Source organism: Pipra filicauda, unplaced genomic scaffold, assembly GCF_003945595.2.
Source record: "Pipra filicauda isolate LSUMZ 115617 unplaced genomic scaffold, ASM394559v2 scaffold270_size1042834_pilon, whole genome shotgun sequence".
Taxonomy (NCBI): domain Eukaryota; kingdom Metazoa; phylum Chordata; class Aves; order Passeriformes; family Pipridae; genus Pipra; species Pipra filicauda.
This window is the reverse complement of record NW_024104388.1, coordinates 526,443-546,844: the sequence shown is the minus strand read 5'-3', so window position 1 is coordinate 546,844 and position 20,402 is coordinate 526,443. Positions and strand designations below refer to the sequence as shown.

Here is a 20,402-nt window from a genome sequence, read left to right as displayed (position 1 = left end):
AAACACTTCCCTGATAGAGTTCACTGAAACCCATAAAAATGAAGTTTATCCTTTTTAAATTGTTCCTTTGTGTAAAAGGGATTATACTGCCTATGATTTAGCACTTCTTTAAATGGCTGCTGCTGTAAAAGTGAGATTACTGAAATGAAATGATTTAGGAAGCAAATACAAGGGCAAAAAGCCCTCAAAAGCACCTGAAATAGTTTCTGTTGAATTATTTAGCATAGTTATACTCTTGTCCCCTTTTGTAACTTTTGTCTACTCCAGTTTATGATTGTCATACTCTGGAAGAATTCCAGTTGAAAGAAGCACTAAGCCACCTCACTTCGGCATGTACATGAGTCCTACGGTACAGAAGTATTGCCATGGCAAAGCTACTTCTTCTGTTTCCACGTTTCAGAAAGTTAGATATCTAATTCCATCTTACAGTAAAGAAACATCCTTTAAACTAACTTTAGGTTTATAAATTATAAAGTCAAACATTGCATTAGAGAAACTTTGTTTTGTAAGCTATGGCTGTTTGCTTATGGCAGTTCTTAAGTGATCTCTTAAGAAACCACTCCTCTTTACAGAGACGGGGATTGAATTTTGTTAGTGAAGTGTTGTGGCAGTAATGCCTAAAGGTGACCACCAAATCTCAGCAGGCAAGGAAAGAATGGTTACTATTTGAAAAATGCAATTTAGGCATTTGGAACCCAGTTCTGTCTGAGTGAGTGAATTAACCCCCACCCTTTGCCCTCCCCCACTGGCACCTCTCCCAGGCTGTGAAGCAGGACTAACCTTATGGACAAACATGCTGGTGCTTCCTCCTGCAAACTGAAGGATGAGAGCTGAGCAACACCTTGTGTTAGATGATAAAACTAACCATATGCTTTGAGCTTGCTCCTTTTCTTCCTTAATATAGCAGACTTTGCCTCTCTGTGCTACCAATGCCCATGTTTTCTCTTTGAGGCATTTATATATTTTAATTACTTTGTGAAACACCAGCTTTCATAAATCACTTTATGGCACTGTTTTATATGTATTTTGTTCTTCCTCATTATTTCTTTCTGTCCTTTATGGCATTATGTGCTATTCCAAATGTTGCTTTCCCGTGTAAATCATGAAGTTGCTTGAGATATTTTTACCAGCATGATTGAGAGCTCAGACTGACAGCTGATTATCACTGTTCTGCTTCCTCCTTTTGTCGATCCTTCGCTATTAAAAAGTTTGATGCTTGTCTCCTACTCACCTCAACTGGAGAGAGCTCTTTTCTACCAGTGTGTTCTTTAAATATCCATTTGGGTAGGAATGTTCTAATAAAGTAATTATTAAGTTATGTTGTTGTGAATGACTGCAGATTACTCATTTTTGTTATGTGACCGTACTGTGCAAACATAATGATTCAGATAGCACTTCTACTATGTTTAGTTGAATTCACAGGAACTAGATACTTGGAAATCTTTTCTCCCAAACAGAATCCATGCTCAGTTTTGGGATAAAGAATTTATAAAATAATTTTTAACCCGATACCACAATGAAGCTTGCTTTTAAGTTTCAGATCACGAGTATTTAAATGCAGGGAATCAGCTACTTTTAGGAATTAATAAGATGAAAAAAATTATGTCATAAACCAATAAATACTCTAACGGCATGTAAAGGGTATTAAAGAAGCAAATAAATTTTTAATATACCCATACAATTGATATTATCGATTTTTTAAAAGAAACATTTAATAATGCTTCAAGAATCAAAGCTTATATACAGTTAAACATTATTATGGGCCCTTGCAGATGGTTTGGGGGAATTTTTTATATGAAAAGCCTTTGCTTTTGATGGAGAACTTATTAAAATTATAGGTATGGATAACTGTAATTCCATATACAGATGAGGGTTGATTCTCAAGTCCACAGAAAAGCTGCCATTTATTTCATTCACTTTCAGAATATCAGCCTGCAATCAGCAAAGCCAGGTTTAATGTTCATAACCTGCACAGCAACATTCAGATGACTGACTACAGTACACATAAACATGATGATAATACGTCAGGTAACTGCTTTAATAACACTAAACTGAAGAGCATTTTGGATGTCTGGCTTGGCATATTAACAAGACCTAAAGATCAAATATGAACTAATTAAGGCTCTATAAATTATACAAGCTACATTTTGTATATTATCATTGTTTAACAGAAATTGATATGCTTTTGTGTTTACTAGCTCTTGAAGTAAGGTTTTGTTTCTCCTAACACCTTATTTTAGCTTCTGGTACCAGTAGGTCAGAAAAGGCTATAAATTACCCTCATTGCCTTAATAATCACAGGATTGCTGAATAAGCTCCATTCCATCATAACATAATCACATTCCAGCATCTACACCAGGCTTCAAGACTCCCTACTGCTTATGAGGAATAGTGGTCTGAGTCAATCAATACAGAAAGCATTAACATGGTGCAACATATTGTGTGTGTGACAGACACTTGCATATCATTACAGCACCAATAACTCAACAATAAACTTACGAATCTAAAGTGGATCATTTACAAATTTTTATGTTAAATAACACATGAAGATCATAACAACAAAATGTGTTTGCTGTATTTCATCAGAGTCCATTACTATTTACAGTATTTTTTTTTCTTGCCACTGCAATTCACTGCTCAGAATTCTACAGGTGTTAGTGCTGAGGGAAATGGGTTTGCAGACTAACCACAGGAATCTGCTCATGTCTTACCCAGGAGAGGGAAGACAAAATTAATTTGGACCAATTTATCTAGTCAATGCAAAGAACAATTAAAAGATTAAAACTATAGCTTATTGGAAGAGATTTCAATTACTTTCAGGTAAAAATCTGTATTACATTTACACACATGTATGGTTAAATTAGATCTTTCTTGGCTTAACAGAATTTTGAAATACTTCTGGAAGCACAATTTTCACTTGGCCATTCTATGTTACCACAGCTTTTAAAGTCCCACAACCTTCATTAAAGTATAACAGCTCAATTTCAGAATCTATTCTGCACAGTGCCAAAGGCACGTAGGCAAATTTGCCTCTCTTGTTTTCTGTTTGGTTTTAGTACTCATTACATGTAATGTAATGAGTAATGGAATGCAAAGGACTGTTTGCAGATTTGCCACTACTTTATGCCTTTGTAAGTAATCTCATTTCTCTTCCTGCCAGGAAATTCAGTCATTGAATTCTCATTAGGTTTTGGTTTTTTGTTTTGTGTTTTTTGTTTGGTTGGTTGGTTTGGTTGGTTGTTTTTTTTGTTTAGTCTGTTTTTAATCTGCAAATAACTGATGTCCTCTAAGTTGGCCTATCCCATACCACTTAAGTAAAAGAACTTCACTGAATAGGTATGCAATCAAGCTCTGGGGCAGTTAAAATGCCATTTCTTTAAATGTACAACTTTATTAATAGTTTGTATTATATATACCTTTTGCTAGCTCTTGTTTTTATCTCTTCACAGTAGTAATTTTCCCTTTTTACTTCTCTAGAAGATAAATAATGTTTGAGAAACTGTGATCACTAACAATTTTTTCCACAAATGGAACAGTCTTCTGAGCCACTTCAGGGCACCTGCATCACCAAAGTGCTAAAACAGCAACAGCCTGAGATGAATCTCCAGTGCCACTGAACTGCTGGTCTGGTAATTACTCAAGTCATCCTTGTACTCTCAAAGACTGTTAAAACACACACATTTGTGAATGTGGCAGGAGTAACTTCTCCAGGTCAGAAGCCTGGGCATGGGGGTTGGTGTAATGGCAGTGGAGTATTAAAATTAGTTTACACCAAGCTTTATTTATTTTTTCTTCAGAACTTGTGCACTTTTAAAAGCAGATAAGCTCTCACAGGTGTGTGAGAGTGCCTCGCAGATAATTTGCCCCTGGAGACTCACAGATCAATTATTTCACTGGAATAAAGTTGGGCACATTGTCCTCATAAAAGCTGTCCTGCAGACCTGGCTCCAGTGTGAGCTCACCTACAGCAGCATTCCCAGGCTGACAGAACCTGCTCAGCAAGAGCCAGGTAAAATCCAAGAGCTGTGTGATTTTGTTAGCATGGGGCCTGAGATAATATCCTTTGCCTCTCAGGTGGGTTTCTGAGGTTGGCCTCATTATTACAGTAACACAAATAAACACCTTTCAGCACCTTGTGAATTTAACTGGACTAAAATAGTGTTTGCTCACAGACTACAGGCAAAAAGACCCCAATCTTTTATTTGGATTTTATTCCTTAATCTTAGCTTCATGTCTAATGAACAGGATTAATTAAGGTCATTAAATATTCATCAAATAATTCAGAGAATTGAATGTTTTAATAACTTTACTACAGCCAGTAATACTGACTTCTCTACAAAAATGCAGAAAGGCTGATTTTGAGATGATGACTGGAGGAACTAAAAGAGGGGAGGAGTGCAGCTCAAATTTACAGAGAATATCCAAATGTAAATGGCAGAGCACCACAACCTGCCATCAATCTGAAGTTCACATGCAGGATTTCTCAAGCATGTGTGGAAGCAACAGAAACAATTTCCATTGAGACGGGTATTAAGTACCTGCTACTTTTTTCAGGACTAATTCTGCCTGCAAATCACCCAAAGGCAAAAATCTTTCAGAGGATGATGGGAATCCCTGGCTCCCACACTAGAAAGCCAAGAATATTTACCTAAAAATAAGGAACAAGAATATGGTATATGTAAGACACCATTACTACATTTTTCTTAATCAGGACAATCAAAGCATTTACATTTATAGCTGGCACTTAAAACTTTTCACTTTTTTTCATGTTAATCCCACAAGAAAATAAACCCCTACTGCTTCACCATATATCAAATAGTGCATTCTAAGTGTAATTCAGTTAATTAAAAATAAAATGGTGCCTTTGACCATCCCTTGGCACATCTTTTCCACATACAAAAAGTTACTTGAGAAAAGTTGTATCAATATGGCTGATCATATTAATTAGAATTATATTTAAATAGAAATTTAAGTAAAATTCAATGCTTTCTACATATACTGTTATGTATTTCAGGTGCAATACATAATTTTGACTGTAAAGGTCTGTCAAGTTTCTATTCTGTTAATTCACCATTTTGTGACTGACTGAATCAAATAATTTGGAAAACATCCACATTAAGCTGTCTGACTTACTATGTGTCTGTCTTAAAAGGTCTATACTGGAATCCAGTCATTTAAAATAAATATGGACCCATGGAATTTGTTTAGTGATTCCCTTTTATTGTTATTTTTGTAAAAATAAAATGGTATCACCATGATTTAATGTGGGGGATTTTAATTACACACTTGGGTTTTTTTATTATTTGTTTTTGAAAGTCCTCTTTCATTGGAAAAGGCACCTTTGTCCCCAAATTCAAGTCAAATATACCTGACACCTCAGAGAAAAAAACCCACCAGAAATCCATAAAATGTCAATAAGCTAAAATGGAATGTAATTTCAGTGTGACAATTTTATATAATAAAACCAGGCTTCAGGTGATGGTACTCAATAGGTAATAATAATGATAAACAAGTAAAACATTGGTGCACCTAGAAAAATCATGTTATGTATATCTTTATTACAGTTTTCAGAATACATGGATTAACAATGGCCAGGCTGTGATTTCATCAAATTCCTATTTTAAACATTACATACAAACACAGAGCTGTTTAAAAAATAGAAATGCATGAGTTTTGTCACCTTTTTTTTTAATCCTTTTTTGTTTTTGGCATCAGGAGTCCTGTGACTTCCAAAAGGGAAATCAAATGGTGCATGATAGCAGACTGCCTGAGCTGTAATAGGTTATTGTTCACATTCTGTGGCATATGTATCACCTCAAACAGTGCTAAAAGAAGCACTACAAGAACAAATCTTTCTCCTTTACCATTCTCCTAATGACAGTGGGTGCCGAGTGACAGCTTGCAGGACTGCAGAATTCACAGGCTTACACAACTCCCTTCCTTGAGCACAAAAAGCAGCAATGTGTGATCTGAAATGGAGACACCTGAAGCTGAGGGATTTGGCTTTATCTGCTTTGATTTTTGCTTTTTTTATTATTTACACTTTGTGTGCATGCGTGGGCATGTGTGGAGACACCGCAGAAGAAGAGCTGTAGAGGTTTTCCTACAATACTTAATTAAAAATGAGTAACTTGCAAATACAGTATGGCACATCAGAGGTGGGCTTTACATTGCTGTATCACTTAGCACTTGTTATGCCTGACCTCGCAGCAATTTGAAGGCAAACAGTAAAGTATAACTCAGCCAAGCCTTTGTTTAATGGAAAAGAAGCAATTTACATACATAGGTAAGTTTGCTCCCACATAACTATTACCAGCTTTAAACATTTACTAGCTAGATCATTCTCAGTATAGGAAGTACTAAATTCACCCATCAAAGCAGGATTTGCCTGAGGGATGCAAAAGCTGAACGTTGCAAAGTTTCTTAAACGAAAGCTATAGGAGGATTTCCAGCCAAACCTAAAACTCAGCCAGATTCTCAGGGTTTTGCAAACCGTTTGTATATTGTGGGATGAATTTAAAGTAGGTTACTAATGAATTGTGGCTTGGATAGAAACCATGAAAATATTACGTTTTTTACAGCATTTGTCTGAGGTAGTACATATACCACACACAAAAATGCAAAAATATACAGATATTCATGACTATTTGCATATTACACAAGGGAACTATGGGAATGTTTGCATTTGTATCTGAATTTTCAAGAAGAACGGATAATTTTAGATGATGTTTTTCATACTGACCACGGTCAGCTAAAACCAGAACAAACGATGTAACAGTATTTCTGGGAATACTTCCTGGAGCTGTCAGTGCCCTCTGAGGCACCAATTTTGTTTTGGCTTTAGCATCAGCTCATAATATGATTAACACTCAAACCAAACATCACTTGTGTGCTGGGAAAGGATATTTGTTGAATCACAAACAAACATACATGACAAACCGTGTTGCACTTTTTTTCTCAGTAAACTGCATGAAACTTGAGCAAAAAAAGTCTATAGTGTCTTTACATTTCTGATCTGTACAGCCAGTAGTTAAGCAACAGAGATGTATATTTGTATATGATTTAAACATTTCATTCCCATGACATTTGCAAATTTAGTTCAATTCATTGCAAAGGTAAAATTATCTTCCTCTTAAATAAACTAAGAAATGTAAACAGTGTAACATCATTAAAAAAAAAACTCTCTTCAGTACTTGTAACTGGTAAAATGTGAATGCAAACAGATGTGCTGGTATATTGTTAACGTAATGTCTCAGAGGACATATAGTGAAACATAATTAGCAAGAAATTTATGTATGAACCCTCCAGCGATTTTCTTTCTGGGATTACTTTGAATACAAATATAATTTAACTGATATATTTCATTTTTTTAAAATTAGAAAATAAGGCAAGTGCATTTCTGAAAAAGGTGCTACTCTTCTACACTTCTAGATAAACATGTGACACCTCTGAAAATTAGATCAATAATAAAAACATTAAAAATATCTGCAATTTAATATAGACTGAAAAACTATCAAAAGACAAAGTGACCAGCATCAATTTCAGAAAATATTTTAGACTTCATAAATACGAGCACCCTATATTTACATAAATTATCTTCTAAACTAGTTTTCCTTGGAAAGACACTTTTGCCCTAACAGATATGTCCATTAAATTATATAAATGTTTCAAATATGAAAAAAATAGTAGTAAAATAGAAGTATCAGATGATGTTATTTTGGATTTGCCTTTTTTTTCATAAGATTTGGTTCTTGAAAATCTGTAGCCAGCTTTCACAGAGCTTTAAAAAAAAAAAACAAACCATGGATATGAAAAACTTGTGCTCTAATAATTACTGCTACCGTATAAAGATTCTGTTCAGAGCTTTTGAGTTTTCATGTATAAAGATTACACCACTACTTGTAAATCCCAGTAAAATGTTACTTTCAAAATTTGAATTCTAATACACTATTGATTTATATAGACATTATGACCCTAATCCTTTAAACTGGCTTTGTACATTAAGCACATTTTTTTTTAACTGTGAATTTAATAGTTCCATTTAGAAAAAAGTTATGCTTCAATACAAGGCTGATGTTGACCTTGCACAAAACAGGATATAATTCTTTGTATCTCTTACTGATAGACAGGGAGACAGAATCCCGTCGCATGCTTTTTTATTTTTTCCTGAAGTACCATAAAACTCTTTAGTTTGTCACTAAAAACCCTGAACAGTTCAGGGAGGAAATTAGTTGACAGTACACATTTCACTAGGCTTCAGTTGTATTCCTATGTTCAGAGCTACGGGCAAACCCCTTGTATTCTTTGAAGAAAAGTTTTGAAAAAAAAATAAAAAAAAAAATCAATACCAGATTGAAAAGGAGCTGTATCTTTTCTTACAATAATTGGATATGTAGTTTGAAACTGTGAGAATTTATCCCAAACTAGTCAGATAGTCTTAAAGGGTATCTCACGAGAGAAGCAAAAAGAACCTACTGTACAAAGACGCTTGGCTCAAGCAGTAGTGCAAAGGTACTGCCCCAGGAGCGAATGTTCCTCTAGAGCTACCAGTTTGTGCACAGAAAATCATGTGACACCTCACCTTCCAAACACTCTATATAACATCAGAAAAAAGTTCCCCATAACACCAGGCAATAAAAGTATTCATAATAATTTCATCAATCAGTGAAAAGCATTAATAATTTGAGAACAAGTGCCATTTACGACATCCTGATTTTTAAAAAATATCATAGCTGAGAAACATGTGAAGTAGTTCCACTGGAACTCCCACTTCAAGTCCTCCTTCTCATCAGATAAGCAATGAACCTTCAGTAAAAAGGATGGTGAAGGCTGACCTGAACACCAAACAGTCTGTACATTCAGCTGGAGTCTGGGGAGCAAAGGGAACTGTGGTTTCCCAGTGAGTGGCAGAACATACAGTGTCAGCTACTGAACTGACTGCTCACCTGAGGTACTGCAGTGCAAGGGGCCTGTATACAAAGTAGAATGGGAGGAGCCTCCCAAAAAATCAAACTGCTGCAATCATTGATCACTGCTAGAGAGTGCTCCAGGTAGGAAATTTGTTCTTAGCTGCTAAACTCTCAGCACTGAAATCCACCAGTAGAGATCCCGCTACATATTTTACCTGAGAAACAGAGGAAAAACTCAGAGGCAGTTTTGAATAACTTCATAATGTAGCTTGTCTCTAAAAACCTACACAAAGGTATTTTTAGCATAATTAAAATAGGACAATCATATTTTCCCCCAAATATCTTTATAAAGAATATATAAGTGCATAATTAGAAAAATTCTTCCTTAGATACAGTTAAAAACATATCCTGCCCTTGACATCATTTAATTTTGGTAAAATCCTATGCTCTGTTTTCTTTTCTTTTTTTTTTTTTTTAGCAGTGATAAGTAACTATACATCATCATATCACCAAAAGTGTAGATATGTGGTATATCCTACTTGCAGCTAAAACAGCTGAATCCACCAAGCTTTACATTGAGATAAGGTTTTCAGCAACCTGATTGGGGCTATGTGTTGCTTTTTTTATGGTTACAAAAAAGATTCTGATAATGTAGACCAGCTCATCTCTGAATTGATTAACATACAATTTTATTATTTTTTCCTTTCATGTTCAAATCAGAACTGCAAATGGAATCCACAGCTGTACTCTTTCAACAGAACTGTATTTTCTTACCCATATAAAACAAAACCTAGAAATCCCCAACTCCTTTCGTGTGAGTTGCCAGCTTAAAAAAAAAGGGGTGTAAAAAAAAAAAAAAGAAAGAACATAAGAAAATAAGATATATATCCTACTGTTTAACACTGTTTACAGATCTTGGTAGTTGGGGTAATAAGATACAGTATGTGGATTATTTAGCAACAGCTTTAAAATTACATATTTTTACACCATCTCATTTAATCAATACCAGTATTCCTTTATGATCATTGCCAATTCATATAATAAACTCTTTCCAAAGTATATCCATTTAATTGTAAATAAAACAATTCATTAATTCTTTGGCATCAGAAGAATCATACAGCTGCAATTGCTCCATTGTGGCGAGAACGAGACCTTTCCAAAGTTACTCGTTTGTTATCTGTAACACAAAGAGAGGAAAAAACAAATCACCATAAGATTTGCAACACGGATAATGCAATGTCAAGAGGTTTTCAAACAGCCCTGAAAATCATTTCGAATGATATGTAAATAAGTAACTAGGAGACTGGATCAGAGAAGTTTCATACTGCAGCTGCCAGACTGAGTTCAAGAGTTCTGCAATCAGCAATAAATTACTTTCTTGATCAGAGAAGCTGGGTGATAAAAGCATTAGGAGAATCCTGAAACACAGTCCCCTTGGAAACAGCACACAATAACTAAAATTGCTGGGTAAAAATCTGTAAAATTTTATAAACAATTTATGCACAGAAGCTCTGGAAAAATACATTTCAAGTTTCATGAGAATGCAGTGACCAGTGTGGTGGTGAGAAGCCACACAAGATGCTACAAGTACAAAAGCCTGAACACCATTCACTGTAATTTGGTGCAGAGTTAAAAATAGAACAGTTAAATCAGCCACTTCCTAAGCATTTCCTGATTGTGCAATGAGAACAACTTTTAGTATAAAATATTACACAGTAATTATTGCAATGAATAATAAATATGTCCCTATCACAGGAAAACAATCACCAAGTACCAGCCACACTCCTAAATGCCTTTAAAATAAAATTTTAAAGCAATGAATATACACAGGCACAGACACAACAAGGGGCAGAAGATTAACCCCCACTTAGTTTTCTGGAGGTTTGGATCTTTTTTTTTTTAAATGTGGTCCTTCCATGTGAATTTTTTTTTTTTTTTTTTTGGAGGGAGGGACTGTTTCTTTTGACATTGACTTTTCTATTCTCTTATGTCACATTCAGGTTGCTGCTCTGCATCAGTACAGTGTCTAGATTGCTACAGCATTAGGATGTCCCAATATATGGCTGGAACTTCTATGCAGGACTGGAGTATAACAAAACAAAAACTTCAGAAGCAAAAAGTCTGACACACACACTGCAGGCAAGCAGTTTTTCTCAGCTTTTTTCCGAAGGAGCTGATTTACTCTCTCTGCTTGCCCAGACTAGAACAGCCTGTGCCACTTGTGCTGTTGGAGGAGGCTGAGCTTGGGTCAAGCTGAGGGTTCAGCACAACGCACAAAATCCCAGCAATCTGGGATCCCAGCAGTGAATGGGAGGGTGTCAAGAGGCTGGAGCCAGGCCCTTCCCAGAGGTGCCCAGCTGGAGGACCAAAGGCAATGGGCACAAACTGAAATACAGGAGGTTACTCTGAACTAGAAGAAACACTTTCTTATTGTGAAGGTGACTGGGCACTGGAATAGATTGTCCCAGAAGGTTGTGGAGTCTCCATCCTTTGATTTTCAATCCTTGTCTAGACACGGTCCTGGACAATTGGCTCTAACCCTGCCTGAGTAGTGGGTGGCCAAGAAGACCTCCAGAGGTCCTTTCCAACCTCAACCATTCCATGATTCTGTTCCAACCTAACAAAGGCAGAGATGGTCCAAGTACATTAATAAGGATCTGGAGAAGAAAAAGAAAGTCATCTCTGTGATCTGTTTCTGGACAAAAAACAGAGGCTGCCTGTGGAGACTGAAAGGGCTCTGCAAAATCAGCCTTCCCTCTCCCTGTTCAGTGAAAGTGTCTCCAATGCTATAGGGAATTAACGGCTCCTTTAGCAAGATTATTAGTTCTTTTTATAGTTCTGCCTTGCCTCCTTTTCCTAATGAATCTATCCATGCATAAACTATTCAAATTACCCTAAGTCAATCTGTTTTGCACGGGAATAAATCTCTACACTGGTTGCAGTGTCACTAGGCACTGGAAATTAAAGCACAAAAATGCTAAAACCCAAGAAGGAAAGTTATCAACTGAAATGTGCTGCTGCTCCTCCAAGACAGTGATTCATAAAGAGTCTAGTGATACTTGCTCTCAGTGGGGAGAAGTGCCTTCACCACTAGACTATTTCTTGATATAATTTCAACACTTTCAACTGTACAGGTTAAAAACAGATTAAGAGATTCTAAGAACTGTTGATTTGTTTTATTGGTTTTTTTTTAAGATTTTCTCTTTTCAGGTTTTTTTTTCATCATGGTAGAGACAAACATTTTCTGCAAGTGACAGTTCAAATTCTCCTGTAACTGCAAACCTTCCCCTAGATCAGGTTGCTCCAAGCACTGTCAAAACTGGCCTTCGATACTTCAAGGGATGGGGTATCCACAGCTTTTCTGGGCAACCTGTGCCAGTGCCTCATCACCCTCACAACAAAGAATTTCTTCCTAATATCTAATCGAAACCTGCTCTCTTCCAATTTAAATCCATTCCTGTAAGCATAAGAAATCACAACCAATAAAAACCACAGTAGTAGGGGAGAGGGAAATACTTTAGCAAAAACTATACTTTGAAAAATGTATTTTTCCTTTCCTTAATGCTCCATCCTTACTTCTGTTATTAAAAGAGAAGTCTCAATAGCTGCAATAGATTTATTAACTCAGTAGCTGGTTATCAACATAGAGCTCAGTTATATTAGGAGGAAAATAAATGGTACTTTGCAGAACTGCAATACTAAGATTAAGTGACTTTTTCATTTCATTTTCTCCTTATCCACTCTTCCAGGTAGTAACTTTATGCTCTCCTAATTATAAACCTTATTTTTTATGAGCAATCAATGCTAGTAATAATATAGATGTTGTGCAGTCAAATGGATTGGTCATGACACTGAGATATCTGATAATGGAAAAAGACAGAGTCTATAAAACCATACCTCAAAGGTACTTGATTGGAATTTGCATTATCTTGTAACAAAAAAAGTTCTCTCTTTGACAGCCATTATAGTTAAATTATAATAAATTATAAACTGGTATCTTAGGTTTGGCACCTTAGTTGACTAAATCTCCTTTTTTCCCCTCCTGAATAACCTCCCCAAGGTGAAAGAATTGACCTTTCCACAGCTGACAATAACAAAAACTCAGAGAAAGAAGGTACCAGTTTGAGTTGCCTTGAAAATGATCATATGAAGAAGTTAGAACTTTTAGCAATGAATAAAATATTTAAAATTTCATCTTTTTGGAATGGTTTTGACTGTGCAAAAGATGCAGAAATGCATTCTGTAAGGGAATTTGTATGGCCTGTGCCTTTGGGAATCAATGAAAAGCCTTTACATCAAACATTTATTTCTTCATTCATGTAAAATTTTGTTCACTAGGAAATCCTACTGAAACACATCTTGTTTTCATGAGCAACCAAAGGAAAAATACTCATGCAGTACCAAGCACTTCACAAAGTACCACAAACATAACATGGTAAAAACAGTCAGAAAAGCAAGATAATTTCCTATAGGTACGGAATGATTACACAAAAAATGAGTAACCTGGTCATTTCAGTATGTTTTAAAAGGATAAACTGTCACAGCAAATGACAATTCCAAGGAGCAAACACTGCATCTGTGATAATGAGGACACTGACATTTATTCTTTAGAAAAAGGTGAAAATTTGATTGTCACTTTACAAGTAACATTTTTTTCTGATTGAAATAACTAAATATTTTCTACAGAGTGTCATTGATTAAAATTGTGACAAGTTAGGTTAAACTCAAATCACTTCAGCCTGGGCAGCCTCTGGTTTCCTCCTGGAGCCATCTAAGCATAGGGAAAAACGAAGCCAACTTACAATATCGTTTGATGTAACAGCCTATCATCAACTGCTTTAAGGAACAACCTATGACAAGAATTAACTTTATTATTTTCCTTTATGGGCTGCATGCACCTTCATCAGCTTTAGCTTAACAACGAAAGGTTCCATTTGGAAAATGGAATTTATAGAACGTAAGGCGGAAGCAGAACTGATACAGTGTAAAACAGCAGGGAAGTCCTTCCAGCTCAGCATCTCTTTAGCAGCCACAGCTGAGCACTGTTCCCTGCACTGCCTGGCCTGTCCCTCTGCCATTATTAGAGACACCAACTGAGAAATAAGCCAGGCAAGGAAATTAAGAGCTTCAAAACTGTCGTTGCTGTCCAGAGCAAAATCCTTTTGAGAAACAACGCCTTGTGAGAAAATGGCTCTCCTAACCTCAATTCTGTTGAGATTCAACCCATCTCTGTGAGATTTGATTTCAAATTGATCTTTCAAAATGTATGGCCTATATATAAAAAAATACAGCAATAAGGTAAAAATCAGTTATGGGAGAAATACAGCCAAAATAACACCTCAGAAAGGACTCTGAAATAGCACTTTTCAAAAGATCTTTATTGCAAAGAGATGAAACAAGCAAATAAAATAGTTTTCTAACAGTTCAGGGAAACGGTACTGTTAATATGCTTTCTTTTAATCTTTTAGCATTTAAAATACTCTTATTTCAACCTCAACAGGCACCCTACACATGCCTGGAAAATTCGGAACTAGACCCTTTATAACAATCACATTGGGTTACCTTACATTCATTTTTATTTTATATTTTTGAAACAAAAAATGAGAACAGATCAAGCGATATCACATCCCTGTTCTCAGCTTTTTTTTCCCTAAACAGAATCTTGAATTCATGACAATCAAACTTAAATGACAGCTAAAAAGGTTATTTTAGCATCAATTTCAAAGAAAATATTGAGTTTTCAAGCAAACCGTGTAGCTGTGAGGTCAAATTCTATAAATCCTGTTTTATTTTGGTTTAGGTCCAACCCAAGACTTTCATGTGAAAGATGAGTGATAACCTGAGCTTATAAATGTTATGATGGAGAAAAAGAAACTTAACCTTAGGCCAAAAAATAAGCAGTTTTTTGGTATGTGTTTTTTATGTGTTTTTTTTAAGCCCCAAAATCAAGATAGTGCAACTAAAACATTAATTATAAAGGCATCATGTGTTGATATAAAATAATAATAATAACAACAACAACAACATCCCTGATCTGGTTAGTGGGATGTTTACCAATATATTGATCTGTAAGGTGTTGAAGGGTAAGAAAAGGTTTTAGAAGAAACAAGGAGGAAGAAAAAGCTTTAAGGAGAACTGTAAAACCTAGAAGGATCTCTCTAAAGACTGGATGGTTCCTCCTCAGAAAAAGGCAGAAAAATGCATCTCCTGAGTTATTTCCAGAAGTCTGGAGTGTTGTGTTCTGTCCAAAAATATTTGCTTCAAAGCTGTTTGTCATTTAGGTAACACACAGCACCTTTATTTTAAGAAAGTTTCCGTATTATTCTTTGTGAACAGTTCCTCTTTGAAAGGATATGTGGCTGTGTGGATTCTCTTTAACTTGCTAAATAAATTTGTTAATATCCAGAAGCACTGCAGTACAGAGCCAGGTCTAAAATATGGAGAGTTAAAGAAGTTAAGCCCTGACACAAAGGAGTTTTACTCAGATTAAAGGGGAACAAAGACATGTCTAATCTTTCTGCTGCCACTCAGACCCAGCTTGCTGGGCACTGTTAATTGTAGCCTTTGAGTCGTAGGAAAATGCAGAACGTCAGTAGAAAACCCATTTATTTACGTTCTATGTGCTAGACATAAAAATGCTTTAAAAAGGAATAATGTGAGAAGTTATAATGCTAAATGGCATGTGTGATGACATTTACCAGCTCAGAGCAACCCAGCTGTGACCACAGTCTATACAGTGTGGGGACACAATAAAAGGAACACTTTTGCAACCAAAATTGAGGGTATTGGCCTTCTGTATCATAATTCCAAAAAATAAATAAATGCTTACCCTCTGTAGAGCTGAAGTTTGGTATTTATAGGATAAAAATGGATTTATAACCCCCATTTTCAAGTAATCAGTTTAAAATAAATTTTACTACTGCTTATTTCAGGCCTTAAAGATTTAAAAAAAAAAAAAATTGGCCCAATAACATAAGATTCCTTAAACCTTTAAGTGATCTATTTAATATTTTAATTTGACTTTGCTTTCTTTGTTAATAGTACCACTTGGGATATGCAGTGAAAGCTCTTCCACAAGAGTTGCAGCAGAAAAGCCTTAGCTGGAGACAACACATGCCTGCCTCAGGGGTTACAAGACAAATCAATCTATTTTTCTCCTTTGCTCCAAGGGTAATTGGCCTTTAAAATTACAGAGAAAAATAGGCCCTCATGTCAGTACAATGCAGGCACATATACAACCATTTTCCATTTCTTTTTCGGTTTGAATTCTCAGCTGAGAACTAAACTTATAAAGGTGGGAAAATAAAAAGAAGATGAAGAGGAACGATTGCATCAGTTCAAATCCCTTCCAATAACAAGCAGCACTGTGACCAGCATTTGAGCCTGGAATTTACTGAAACCTGCTATGAAAAGCTGCCAGTATATTTTTATTCTTGACTGTGATAAAATTTACTTGAATTTTTGTGACGGGCTGTACCACCGGCATTCATGGAGATTTGTCACAGAATTTAGTTAAGTGGAGAAGTTCTAATTATTGCTTCATTTCCCATAAAAATCTCACAAAGTAATACTGATTTTTACCTCATTCTTATGAAATTGCCTTTTTCAAGGAGCAATCATGGCTATGAATATCGCTACAATCCTTCTAGTGTACTACACACATAATCACGTATAAATACAGTTTCAGACTCTGAATACTGTTAAATTGTATAAAGTAAATTTTAACTTGCCTAATAAATTGTTTCATAGCAGTGAAACTCAGATGATAGCCTTCATAGTTTTCTGATTGCCATGAAATCTGATTTGCAACACATTACTAATTTAATACTTTTAACAAGTAATTGTCATGTGAAAGTATTTCCCAGTGCATAAAGATGAGCAATCAGCTAAACTATAATTGATATATAAAAACAACAACAAAGTTGAAAATAGTCAAAACAACCTAGTATTTTAAAAACAGTACTAATATTCTCTTGAAACAGAGTCTTGAAACCACTAAACCTTTAATGTGAACTTGCTCACTGGGAGCGTGTATACAGGTGTAAAGCAATTATTAGATTTGATATCTGAATGAACTCAGGTTCCCATTAGAGCCTGAATGCTTCAATGACCCTATTATTTTCCTTCCAATGCTCCCAGACCTGATCAACTTAATTATTCTGACTAGTGAAACATTTAGGACATGAACGTATGATTTGCTTTAAACCAAATGAGACAAATGAAAGTACTGTATAAAATAGCATAAAAAAAGGAACAAGACACGTGATGTGATGTGTCAAATCCTGGAAGAAGGTCAGGACCAAGTAACAGTAACAAAGAAACAGACAAAAAGATCCACTGCAATAAAACCACATTTATTCACATATTTCCCCCTTGAAATTCTAATTTGTAACCTTTACTGTATCTCCTGTACAGTGAAAATCAGAGAGGTGAAACAGATTGCAGAGAGTAAATAACCTATGTCTGCTTAAGTACTGAAAACACAGAGATTGTGTCTCTCCTTTCATGACTACATATACACTTTTAGCAGTTGTCCAAAAGTAAAATTAGAGCCTCTACTAAAGAACACTTCATGTCAGAGAGGACAGATTTGCTGACATAAAAGAGGTTGTTTCCCTATTTTAATTGTACCTACTACTTCAGTGCTAAGGAAAAGTGTGTGAAATTGCAAAAAATATGTATTCACATTTTAAACAGACTTGGCCTGATGCTAATCCATGATATTCTTCATAAATAATGGAATTTAAAATGGCTTCCAAAATGTCCTATTCCCAGCTCCCCTATTAACACTATCGCTCTCACAATTTGTATTTGCCTTGAAAGTAAGTTGACTGTAAGGTTACAAACAGGACAAAGAAATAAAGACAGTAATAGGTTCTGAACTCCAAGCATACAAGCAGCCATGAAGTTTACATCTTCTCATCCCACTGCATTTGTCCTTAAAAAGAATCAAACTGACATCCAAGTGGTCCCCTTGCCCCTCGCCTCCTCTACTAATGATATGTAATGGCTGCTGAGGCTGCAATAAACGTGTTTATGTCCAGCCACATTGCCATCATTTTACAATCTAATCTGATACTTTTAAGAAAGAAGGAAGTCGCGAGAGACCAGCACCAGCTTGTGCTGAAGGCACTCCTTGACATCAGCCTTCACTTCGCACTTCAAATGGAAGGATTCGATTTGACAAAACGTACAGAAAGTCAAGAGAGAAGGCTCTTCACCTCTTCTCCGAAACTGCCTGATAGAAGTCAATACCAATCCCTTTACAAAGTTACAATCAAAAGCTGACAGATGAAAGTCAAAGGGGAAGCTTTCTAGCTATTCCTTACAATATTTTATTAAAGAGCGGCGTAAGGACGTGTTTGCCTCGCCAGGATCACCCCACCTCCACTTCCCGTTTTTATCAGTTAGCAGTTCAAATACTGCAGTTACATCTCCCATGTACAGCTGCTTTATTCTCTGCATAGGACATGAAAGTAATGAACTCAAAGACAGTGGAAAATGAGAAAGCTCTCTTTTCTCCAAAAGAAATTCTTTCAAAACAGGAGTTGGGTAACACTCCTGAAAAGCCAAGTATTTCCTGGTGTTTCATGTAAACTGGCTACCATAGTTTTTCTCCATATCCAATAATGACAATATTCCTTGTAGCCTGCAAAAGTCAGTCTACTGTATTTTTTATGCATTAGAAAAAAAATTCTCTTTATATATACATATATAAAAAAACCCCCACTCTGCAATAACTTGTAGTCTACATGTAAAATGAAATATTTTAAATAATACACTAAAGGCAGAATATCCATAATTATTTTTTGATTAAATAAAATATCAGCATTTTTTATTCATGGCTGAGTTAACATTTACAATTCAGCATTTTGCAATATTTAAATGGCATTGAATATGCTACGAGAAAACTTAAAACTACATCACTCCTGTATGACCGGCTGGCACAGGCTATAGCCTTCTGTGCCCATCTGCACCTTCACTGCAGAAATTAAAGAAAAGCTCCTGTTTGAGCCTGGCAAGATGATCTCACCACTACCTGTTCCTTCTTTACACATCCCAACTGACAATAACTAGATCCTGCATGTGACTTTTACTATAAATTATTTGCACCAAAGGCATGTGAATGTGAAACTGTTGCTTATTAAAATAATTCATACAAGGAAGTAATTTAGACAATATATGGCAGGCTGTGAAGTACAGTATAATAACTTTAAGGGACTTGGGAGTCTAATTTCTTTCTTGGCTGAGCACAGACAACTTCATTATGATTCAATGTGAGACCTTGGTGCTCACATAAAGCAGAATTTGACCCTTTATATTCATATAAAGAATAAAATTACAGAAGCAGTTAATGCTGGGAGAGGGCAACAAGTTTTCACTAAATAGCTCAAGACAGTTTCTATTTATTAGTACTTGTATCTGAGGAATGCCTTTTTCTAAGGTTTTCTGTGCTATTTCAGCAACAACTCTCTCAGATTAGTGGATCACAAAAATTAACACTGGATCACTCCAAAATCCTAATCTCTATTGCTTGAAAAACATCTTTCACTGTATCCCTTCCCCATCAAACAGCTCCTGCCACACCAGCGAGGAGCTCAGAGGAGGAAGGGCGGGTGCCTCCAGATTTCACAAATGCAGCTGTTACTCAGACGCTTCCTAGGAACCCACAAGTATTTTAGGGCTGCCTTAAGAGCCCTTTTGTAAAGACTAAGGGACAATGATGTTCAGGTGTACTATTGCTGTCTGCTTTTTAAAACTAGTTTAAAAACTCCAGGGCTTTTTATAAGCATACATCAAAATATTTCTTGCAAACGAGTGACTACATAAATGAATTCCTGCTTAGAAAAAAAAATACAGTTATATAAATATGGACAAAACTTTTCAGAAGCAAAATACCTATATACACTGTAACTTCTTTCTGAGGTCAAACTTTTCTGCAGATGCATAACTACAAACCTTTCCTTTACTCAACAATGAGCTGTGACAGTGCTGATAGCCTGTATTATGTATTATAAATAAACCCTAAAAAGTATGATTTGTATTAAAATCAAGGCAAGGTCTGGTTTGATAGACACGAAAGAACACGGCCTGTTAGTGACAAAAATATGTAGCAAGTTCTCAGTGTGAGTTCCAAAAGTTTTAAATAACAATTTCACTTTAATATAGAGCTAAAAAGAAGTTAAGCTCTTCTAACTGCCCAAAATTTCATCATCCCACTATTTGTACCAAAAATGCTCTTGAGGTCACCAATTAACTGATGATACATTATTACAACTCAAAAGTGTTGCACTCTGGACAAATGTCAAAACTAGAAAACTAATTGGAGCATTTCAGCTGCTCAACACCAGAGTTATAAACTTTTATGAAATTGTCATTTGCAAAAGGAGCTCCAGGGTGAGCAAAGACAAGGTTGATTATCCCTGGTTTTGTCAGGTATGAGACAATCTTAATATTGCTTACACATTTGAAAAAATATTTTGTTAAAATACC

At 35.7% G+C, this 20,402-nt stretch overlaps 1 protein-coding gene across 3 annotated transcripts in view; it reads right to left on the bottom strand.

The window, feature by feature from the left end:
- Window positions 1-5,538: 5,538 nt before the first annotated feature.
- The window catches only part of DIAPH2 (diaphanous related formin 2), a 199,569-nt gene continuing 184,705 nt past the window's right edge, over window positions 5,539-20,402 (bottom strand). For all 3 annotated transcript variants that reach the window (XM_027740737.2, XM_027740739.2, XM_027740740.2), the window contains one exon: window positions 5,539-10,086. In XM_027740737.2, coding sequence (XP_027596538.1) covers window positions 10,022-10,086 — 65 coding nt within the window. In that variant the 3' untranslated portion in view covers window positions 5,539-10,021. The remainder of the gene's footprint in view (window positions 10,087-20,402) is intronic.